General features: G+C 37.2%; 2 protein-coding genes across 2 annotated transcripts; one reads left to right on the plus strand and one right to left on the minus strand.

Annotated features, from left to right (window-relative positions):
- Nucleotides 1-7,000: 7,000 nt before the first annotated feature.
- Nucleotides 7,001-9,131, plus strand: LOC136984446 (uncharacterized). Its single transcript, XM_067281433.1, has 5 exons — nucleotides 7,001-7,544; nucleotides 7,617-7,732; nucleotides 8,122-8,269; nucleotides 8,351-8,642; nucleotides 8,748-9,131. The coding sequence occupies exons 1-5, from the start codon at nucleotides 7,199-7,201 to the stop codon at nucleotides 9,070-9,072; spliced, it is 1,227 nt and encodes a 408-aa protein (XP_067137534.1). The 5' UTR covers nucleotides 7,001-7,198; the 3' UTR covers nucleotides 9,073-9,131.
- Nucleotides 9,132-9,194: 63 nt separating this feature from the next.
- LOC136984462 (transcription factor Adf-1-like) lies at nucleotides 9,195-10,417 on the minus strand. The gene is made up of 4 exons (XM_067281452.1): nucleotides 10,135-10,417; nucleotides 9,864-10,054; nucleotides 9,591-9,785; nucleotides 9,195-9,384 (listed from the first exon to the last, which is right to left on the minus strand). The coding sequence occupies exons 1-4, from the start codon at nucleotides 10,295-10,297 to the stop codon at nucleotides 9,226-9,228; spliced, it is 708 nt and encodes a 235-aa protein (XP_067137553.1). The 5' UTR covers nucleotides 10,298-10,417; the 3' UTR covers nucleotides 9,195-9,225.
- Between the last annotated feature and the right edge of the window lie 342 nt (nucleotides 10,418-10,759).

The raw sequence follows: 10,759 nt of genomic DNA on the forward strand, positions 1-10,759 counted from the left end.
AAAATAAAATCCCAAGTATTTTTTACCATACAAAATAAAGACATGCAATTTTCACGATTGTTTTCTTATATGTCTAAGATGTATAATTCTCAATAAATTATTTTTCTAAACCGTTAACGCTAACTGGGCAGAAAATTCTGCCGGTTGAGACGCAACGCGAGATATGTTACACCATCAATTATCTGAGTAGTTTCAGTAATCGACCCATGACAAGTCACTGGACGATGATCAAAAGAATTTTTCAGTATTTAAGAAGAACTACACATTTTGGAATATTTTTTAACCGAGATCCAAAATTGATAGCATATACCAGACATGGGCAAATGCGGCTCTTTTTGAGTTACATGCGGCTCTTGCTGAAAGTGTTAATTTCTGTTTTTTATTATTATTTTTACAATTTTATTTTTATAATTTTGTGAAAATATGTTTATTAAAAAAATTCAATATTTGTTTTGTATTATATTTATATTATATAATAAAATCGGGCGCCTTACCATACTATCTGCCACGACAATACAGAACTGCAGCTCCCATGCATTTTGCAAAACCTACATTTCGACTCCCACTGAACTCTTGCTTGCCCACCCCTGGCATATACAGATGCGGATTACGGAGGACACGCCAATTGTCTACATTCTATGAGTGGGGTTCTTATTATGAGAGGAGGTCCAATTGTATGGTATTCAAGAAAGCAGCGTCTCGTGGTGAACTAACCGCTTAAGCCGAGTACCGTGCAGCAGTTTCATCTATCAACAATATCTGCTGGGTGCGAAGAATAGGAATTGGACCGAGATCATTAAAGAATGATGAACCCACCCTGTTACTTGTCGACAATCAATCGGCGATTCACATGCTTAAAAACGCTCACCAAGGAAAGATAACCAAGGGTAAAAAGCATATTGAGATTCAGAGAAAATTTATTCAGCAGCATATTGGCACGACTGTTGAACTGCAACATATTGAAAGCGTTGAAAGCGTCGACCAGCTTGCTGACATACTAACAAAGCCTTTGAATCGAATAATAATCGAAAAGTTACGCTGTAATATGATTAAGAGAAATGTTAAGGTTAATCATATTCGTTATTGTAAACCGCGCTTTAGTTAGGCACTATCCGTTCATTTGTTTTTTATGTCCGACCATCGAAACACTGCCTGTTTATAATTTGAAACATAATCTTGTCAGTTGTACATATGTTACCGGCAAAACCCGATTTTACGCCAAACTAGTTTTGCCTAGGCCAAACTAGTTTGGCGTAAGCGTGTCAGGCCCAATGGCGTAGCGTAGGTGTCAGCCGCTTGGGGCGGAGAAAAATTTCGCCGTCCCCTTATTTCGGTATCTCAATTCAAAAGACTAAAATATACAGTAATTCTAAAGAACTTTTCGGCAAAGAACAATCATCATTATTGTGTATTTTACAGGTGTATTGGGTATTGTGTATTTATTGTGAAATTTTGCCGCCCCCTAAAAGTGCCGCCCGGGGCGGGCCGCCCCTGCCGCCCCCACTATGCTGTGCCACTGGTCAGGCCAAACTAATTTAGAATTATTATTCAAGTATAGTAATGGTTAAAATAAAATTAAAAAGCAATCAATTAGATGAACAATATTTATTCAAACATAGTCTACTTAATTATAAAAAGCAAGGTTAATGTTACCGTAGGTATCGAAGGTGGCGGCTTGTCTCCGATTCCAGCGATCAGAAGACAGGGAACAGTGGGGACGCACGTTCTAACCTAACGTAACCTATTCTAATAAATTGCCATAATTATTAGCAAACAAATTATTAGAATAGGATAGAGCTAGAGTGAGACCCAGTGCACTAAAAAGCAAAGGACGCACCGTCGAGATCGAAGCGATCATCGTCCAAAGTAGGACCAAACTCGAACCAATTCTACCGAAACGCGCCGATGGATTTTAGCCCCGCCGCTAAACTGGTGACCCGAACATGATTCAAAAAAAAAAACTCGAAGACGAAAAGGGAGGTTAGAACGTGCGTCCCCACTGTTCCGTCTTCTGATCGCTGGAATCGAAGACGAGCCGCCATCTTCGATACTTAGGGTAACATTAAGCAAAAACGGTTGTAGTGAGTATGGTACCGGTAAAGATCGGTCTCACAATTGGTGAGGGAAAGTAAGGGCCGTACAAGAAATAACACGTGAATACTAAGAAGGAAATACTAAATTTTATAAATATAAACAAAAAAACGTATAACATTCAAAATCACCAGTATATTAATTTCAAAATAAATAAAAACCCGCTTATTCTAACTGTATATATACAATATGTAACAATGATGCGTACATGCTGGACGGACTAAATACGTTGAATCTCATTCGTACAGAACAAAGACCTCACAGCAGATCGGCGTACTACACACACTAATAGGTTGTCCTCCTTATCGTAATTCTCACAGCTACCTTGATTACGCTATCGGTAGGCTCGCTTTGTGAATGCACACGGATTTTCTCACGACCTCAGTCCAGCCACTATCCGTTCTTCCCCGCTTACCTTCTATGCCCGAGCTTCTCACTCCTATATCTGTCCGCTGGCGTGTTTCCTCTTACCTTGGCCAAGTCCCAGGAAGCAAAAAGTACTCCCGCATGCTCGACACACCTTTTTATAACATTTCGCCATCCGGGGCTTTTGGCCAGTCACGTGAGGTTGCCAAAAACGAAGGTACGCGACAACGGAAGGTTTAACACAAAAATAACGCGACAATGTATTTTACACAAAAAAAAAAACGCGACAATGTATGGCTCCCAAGCAGGGCCGATCCCGATACACGCGAGAAAAATAAAGAAAAAAAATATGTACAGTACATATACAAAATAGTGACGGAGCACTACACGGTATTGATTAGAAGTGACAACACTTGTACAAAACTATAAAATAAAAATAAGCTAATCAATACGTAGCAGTTTGTATTTTTATTATTATTATTATTAAGCCATGCACTTTTAAAGGTAATTAACTTTCGAAAATACTTTCAAAAATTCAAACGAAACAATACAAATAACTTTTAAAATCAAACTAAAATTAAAAATGAACTTATTTGTGTTTTATGATGAATTTAAATTACCATTAATATACTTGAATAATAATTCTAAACTGGTTTGGCCTGACACGCTTATGCCAAACTAGTTTGGCCTAGGCAAAACTAGTTTGGCGTAAAATCGAATTTTGCTGGTATACAAAAAGTAAATTGTTTATTATCTGATAAATGTATACTTTTATTTCGTCAATTGTTCACGATAGCAGATGTCTTCTGTGTAAAATCCAAGTCGAATATATGTAAGCTAATGAACGTTTTCGTTAATCTTATCTCGCCTTTTGATTCGTTCACGGTTACAAGAAATCACCACATTTATTAATAATATGCAATATGTAATCCTTCTAAAAACACAGCCTTTTTTATTTTATTTTTAATTTAAAAATTCTCTACTATAATTCATTTACAAAAAACAATTATAAAATACCGAAATTTAATGTTTTAAAATGTTAACATTTTAAAATAATTATCTTAACTAAATTTTAAATGACGTTAAGTTCAAATCATTTAGGTAAGGAACAAAGCAAAACAAGAGTTAAATAATATAATAGTGTGATGTGCGAGGGATAAGGGATAAGAATCGATACCTATATCATATATCACTATTTAATTTAATATTTTGGTGAAGTATGAATAAAGCGTAGCTTGAAATTTTGCGTCCTTTAAAGGTTCGCATCAATAATCTGGTTGCTTTTGTAGGGCAGAGGGCACCACCGCGATTTTGGCGCGCTGACCGAACTTGGCTCTTGGATGTTGTCAAGAAGAGACGTTTTCTTTTTGTTCCGTGCCGACCTAACCTACTGTAAATACCTCTTAATTGTGAATGTTACTACTGTATATAATGGCCGAGCGGTCAAGGTGGCAGCTTACCACTCTGGGGAACCCGGGATCGAATCCGAGCGGGTCGAATAAGCCCCAGGAATTTTTCGGGGGTGGTCCGTTCGGATATGTCGGGCCCCATCCCTCACCACCCGGTCGCCCCATTGTGGGCCTGGCAGAACCTATAATGGGCCTACTAAAAGAGGCCCTCTTAGTGCCCACAGGGCGGAAAGAGTTAAAAAAAAGGATAATAATGAAATAAACATTTTATATTTAGAAGGCAGTTTCTTCTAGCAAACGTGACGAATAAAGTAAGATACTTCGCGAGGATCAGTGTCTCCATTAATCCTCACAGACGAGCAAAGGACGCGCTGTCGAGATCAAAGCGATCATCATCCAAGGTAGGATCAAACTCGAACCAATTCTACCGAAACGCGCCGACGGATTTTAGCCCCGCCGCTAAACTGGTGACCCGAACGTGATTCAAAAAAAAACTCGAAGACGAAAATGGAGGAGAGAACCGTTAGGCCAAATCCCGAACATAGGTCTGACGTGCCTAGCGCGTGTTGCCGTCAAGGTGCCGCCATTTTGGAAGCCAGATTCCCATATTTGGTTCCTTCAGATAGAGGCCCAATTTCGAAACGACGGAATATTGTCGGATCAAACGAAATTCGATACTGTCGTTAGTTACATCGACGCGGAAATTCTCACGCAAGTTTCGGACATTTTACTCAATCCGCCTTCGTCAGGAAAATACGAACTTATCAAAGAACGATTGATCTCCGCTTTCGCGGACAGTGAGACCCAGTGCACTAAAGCCTGGTACTCACATGCAGCAACGGACGACGGAACAAAATGACATCACTTTTGCCGTCGAACCCGACGGAATACGAAGTTGAAAATTCTCAACTTTTGCCGTCGTGGAAAGCGGAATGGCAAAAATTAGACCGATAGGAAGGCCGTTTAGCAATGTCGCCATAAAGATCACGTGGGACGATAGCATTTGAACTATGGCGGTCACCGAGCTAAAAAGCTTTATTTGTACACTAATACGCTAATATATTTCATTTATACGCTATATTACTATCTGATTTAAATATTAATGCCAAATAGACATACTTACTGCGTAAAGTTTGGAAATGGCATAATCGAAATTCGGTGACGAAAGCTAACTTTCGACGATTTAGAATATTTTTCCTATCTAAATTGTTCGTTTTTGAGGTTTTTTTAATTTGTGATAAGATCAAAGGCAAACTTAAAAAGTTTTTAATTGATATAACAAACCAATCCAGGTAGACGCCATTTTCGACTACTGGCACATGCGTACCTACTGTAGTAGCTTGTTTATATTTACGGCTGGCAGATGGCGTGTTTCAATTGCAGGGTAATTTCCGCATGTGAGTACACGCGACACAAAAAGACAACGGAACAGCAACCGTTTCCGCATGTGAGTACCAGGTTTAAGAAACTACTGACAGAAATGGAACTCGGCGACCGTAAACCCTCACTACTACTCTGTGAAACGCGCAATCTGGCCAACGAAAAAATCAGCGAGAATAATTTGAAGACACTGTGGCTTTAGTGCCTACCGATCAACATGAGAAGCATCCTGTCGGTTAGTAGTGATGAACTATCAAAATTAACCGCTATGGCCGACCAGATTTGGGAACTCAGCCCTGGACCAACGACAGCACAGCTTGCCCCTGTAGCATCGGGAAGCACACGCTGTAGGGAGCCACTTCCTCCCTTGGAAACCCTGCAAAAGCAAATATCGGAACTGTCACTGCAGGTGGCTGCACTTAATGAGCGAATATATCCACATGCGAGACAAAAAAACACTCAATCCAGATCAAGAAAGAGATCAAACAGTCAACGAGCCCCTAGCTGCAATATATGTTACTACCACGCCACATTTGGGAGAAATGCCTACAAATGTCAGCAACCATGTGACTTCCAAGAACAAAAGGTCGCGGTTGAGGAAGCAGAAAACTGACCCCCCGACTCTCTTTGGCGACAGGGTTGGTTGGTTGGTTGGTTTGAGTTTTTTGGCACAAGAGCCATATAGGCTATGCTGCGCCATGCCAAATAGTAAAATAAAACAAAGCTAAATATATATATCAAAAAATATTAATATAACACAAAAACAAACAAGTACAAATAAACAGAACGAAACAAATATAAGTATATAATAAATAAATAAATAAATAAATTGGTTAACTCAAATCTCTTTATTGATATTTATAACTTTCAAAAAGTTCAGTATCTTATCAAGATTTGGCCTCTGGCCCAAAATCTCTCTCAAATTTGCATTTCCGAAATGCTGTCTGCGACTCTGGTCAAAAGCAACACAGTTGCAAAGTATGTGTTTAACACTTAAAGTACAAATGCAATACTGGCATACTGGCTGGTCATCACCCTTCAAAAGGTATTGATGAGTAAGCCGAGTATGTCCAATCCTCAGGCGAGTAAGAATGACTTCAGATCTCCTATCATACCGTTTGTTGTGTGTCCAATTTTCTATTATAGGTTTGATCTCGTAAAGTTTATTGTGGACTTGTTCGTTCCACACATTTTGCCATCTCTCTGCTAGTCGTTTTTTAACGACCAGCTTCAAGTCACCTCCTTCAATAAACATTGTATGCTGAGAAGGACTTGCTGACTTTGCAGCTGCATCAGCTTCTTCATTCCCTCTTATACCTACATGGCCTGGGACCCAACGAAATTTTACAAGAATATTACTCGCAAAAAGATGGCAAAACAGTTTGCGAATTTTAATCACTATAGAGTGAGAACTAGGTTCATGTGAGATCAAAGCCTGAAGTGCACTAACTGAGTCAGTGTAAATAACACAGCGACGATGACCTTTCCTAATTACATATTTTAAGGCTAGGTAAATAGCCTGCAACTCTGCAGTAAAGATCGAAGAATTCGGTGCAATTTGTTCTGCCACGATCTCATTCTGGCAGACAAAGGCTGAACCAACGTAGTCAACCGATTTCGATCCATCAGTATAAATAGGAATTAAATTCCTGTCGTGGTGTTAAATTTCTGCAAAGTGCTGCCTATAGATGTAGTCCGGGGTGGATTCCTTAAGCCGTGGTCACACTATGCGACTTCCAGCCGCGCAGGCGACCGCAACCGCAACAAGCGCGAGTCGCGCGCGTCTTCTCGTGGTCACACATTGTTCGTTGCAGTTGCAACTCGAAACACGTGACCCTATAATAAACCAATAAAATTACAGTAGCTTGTTTTTGTCTACTTTCGTGAGTTTACCGACATTTTACTTTCTACTTCAGAATATTTACGGAATTTTAGCCACTTTTATTATTAAAATGGCAAGCAGTTCCTTTTCTGAAATGAATAAGAGAAAAAAGGCGATAATTTTGTTACAGCTCGCGAGAATACACGAAGAAAAAAATAAGAAAAAACGCTCATGCTGGGTTAAAACTTGGCGAAATGAAAATAAACGGGCTGAACAATCGTGCTTCCACCAGCTGATGAACGAATTAAGGCTTTCGGATGCCGAAGGTTATAGGGGATATATCCGTATGGATACAAATACTTTCCAAAGTATTTTAAGGAAGATAACCCCCGTAATAGCTAAAGAAGATACACATCTTCGAGGTTCTATTTCACCCGGAGAACGTCTTTCGTTGACACTTCGTTATTTAGCTACCGGTAAGAATATATTTTGTATTTAATTTATATTTTATGCAATCTTACGATTAAAATGGTTCATATATAATTTAGGAGAAACGTTTCGTAGTTTGGCATACCAATTTAGAGTGGCCCATAATACAATATCAGTCATTATCCCAGAAGTTTTGGATGCCATTTATCAATCTTATAAAAGTGAATATTTGAGGGTAAGTGTTGTTCAGAAGAAAGCTTGAATGATTTAATTCATTTTTAATTGATATATTTTTTTCTTTTATGTAAGCATTTATTTTATTCAATTGTATATTATTAAATGTAATCAAATAAATCTAACAATAACTTTCATAAATTCAGATTTGATTTATATCAAATATAGCATTTAACTTTTGTATTAATTCAGTTTTAATACATTTAATGTTACTATCAAGATATGTTTGACAAATATACAACACAAGGTATATCTCAATAATGTTAATTTGAAAAAAAATTGTGCAGAAAAAATTTATTTCAAATGCTCTTAAAGAAATTCATATTATTTTGATTTTTAACTTTATTATTATATTGGCTACATCAATTTAAAATTGTTTATTTTTCTAAGGTACCATCTACAGTATGTGAATGGGAAGATATTGCTAGGGAATTTGATGAAATGTGGCAATTTCCTCATTGCCTTGGTGCAATAGATGGAAAACATGTACAAATCATATGTCCTAAGCAATCTGGATCTGCTTATTATAATTACAAAGGTAGTATTTTTGTTATTAGTCAATTATTTAAGGTTGTACTCAGTTATTCTGTTTGCTAAAACTCTATTTTTTCCAAATAAGGATTTTATAGTGTGGTTATGATGGCAATAGTGCGAGCAGATCTTTCATTTACATATGTGGATGCAGGCACTAATGGGAGACAAAGTGATTCTTCGATTTGGAATGCATCAAATCTGAAGAAAGCCATTGATGATGGAAAGTTAAACTTTCCACCAGATAGTCCTCTTCAAAGTGGAGGACAGCCAATTCCATATGTATTTGTTACGGATGAAGGAATTGGTATGTCTTCACGAGTAATGAGGCCTTACCCAATGAAACAGTTGACAGCTGAGAAATCCATCTTTAATTATAGGTAAAAGAGCTATTTAATATTAATTATTTAAGACAGTTTATTATTATTATTAGTGTATAACTAATGAAAACTGTTTAATTTAATTCAAATTGAAATTATTGTTAGATTATCAAGAGCAAGGAGAGTTGTCGAAAATGCATTTGGCATCCTCACTTCTGTTTGGCGAGTCTTCTCTACAGTGATTTTATTATCCCCGGATAAGGCTGCAAAAATCATCCTAACATGTTGTGTTCTTCACAACATGTTACGGGAAAGAAAAATAAAATCTTATCTCACAGTTGCTACCAGTGACAACTTTGGAGAGCAACATCAACAGTTTACACCCTTGGAAAGCAGTCGTAATTTAAATCCATCAACAACAGTGGCAAAAGCAATCCGTGATGAATTCAAGACATATTTTAATACTGTAGGCCAAGTAGAATGGCAATGAGATGAAATTTGTTTATAAAATTATTTATAATAAATGTGAAATGTAAAAATATTTAAAAAGTTTGGAATTATTATGATTATGTCATTATAAATGATACACTATTTTGAGTTAAGAAATACAACTTTGATACAATAAGTGAAAGATATTTATTAATTAATTATTATTCATAATATTTTTTTCTTCTTCTACAATAAGTGAAAATATTTTCATCTGTAAATCTAAGGCATTTTTCTGGGGAAGTGTTCTTAGTTTGGCAGCTACAAGATTGCCAAATTCATCGAACACATCCTTCTTTGGTTCATTACAGAGAGCCTGAAAAAATATTTAATAGACAATCTTAAATGAAAAGGCAGATCAGGTTTTCAGTCATATTATTTAATAATAATCTTTGTATTTGTGTAATATTTATAGTATCAGTTACTAAAGTGAACACTTACTCAATAATTTTGAGTTGTTTAGTTGTTCACTCTGAGCTGTAAACTATAAATAAATAAATTATACATTTTTAAATAACTTACATTCATTGCACATTTGTAAAAATTTTCTTTCTCCTTTTCTGCCATCTTTTTTTTCTTCTTAGGTGGCTGTGCATCAAATGTACATGGTGACAATGAAATACTTTCATTTAACATTTCATTATCATCATGCACATCTATATTTGCTTCTTCTGCCTCATCAGGTATGCAGCCAGAAGTGGATTGTGTTTGATTTAACTATAAATAGAAATAGGCTATATTTAATTAATTTTTACCTACTTTAATATATAAAATATATATAACTTATATAATTACATCGTATGACGACAGCGGTGACATCGTTTTCTTGTATGAATTTAAAAGAAAACTCATAGACGACCAATGTTCCCACGTTGGTTTATATATTTCGTGTTCTCCACATCCACTTCGCCTGCTGTCATCTACTTTTTTTTTAATCCTCAGAAACGACGTTCGGAGATGGTGGAATTTTTTACTTAGTACTTTAGCTATATTTAAATCAATATTGTCGTTACCAAACTAAAAACAATCAACATTCTATATCCAGAAATCTAAAAATGGTACTTACGATCAACGCCGAGACTTTCACTAATCTCACGCCATGCCTGCGCTTTTTTATCTTTTCTTCGATAAAATGAAGAATTAAAGTCCCACAGGCATTCGTGAGACTGGATGAGTTCGATCAACCTGGATTCTATACACGTGTCATCCATATTCTTGTTATCCGCCATGATGAACTATTTTCAATGTTGCCACCGCATGACGTGGCTCAAAGGCGTTTGCTGATTGGATGCGCGTTTGCAACCGTCGCCAGTAGAACAAACTTTCTTGTTTCTAGTTGTGGTTGCAGTCGCGCCGGTTTTCGAGGGGGATTACTAGTTAACGGGAACAGCCGTCGCGGTTGCAGTTGCCGCGCGGCTGGAAGTCGCATAGTGTGACCACGGCTTTAGGAAACTGCTTTAAGCTAATGTCAACATTTATCACAGGAGTTGACCAAGGTGATATATTATCGACCTCGGCCTGTGAGATGTTGCTTGTGTCCAGGTCAATCGTGCTGCTTACATTCTCCATTCTAATGTCAAATGTAGGGACACAACTTGGGCGAGCTGTAAATAATCTTTTCAGCTGAGTATCTGATACTCTACAATAAACTGAAGGTTTAGCCAGAGATTTCTGTTTAATGTAATAAAACA

This window comes from Centruroides vittatus, unplaced genomic scaffold (assembly GCF_030686945.1).
Source record: "Centruroides vittatus isolate TY-2023 unplaced genomic scaffold, ASM3068694v2 contig_920, whole genome shotgun sequence".
In the NCBI taxonomy this organism is placed as follows: Eukaryota; Metazoa; Arthropoda; class Arachnida; order Scorpiones; family Buthidae; genus Centruroides; species Centruroides vittatus.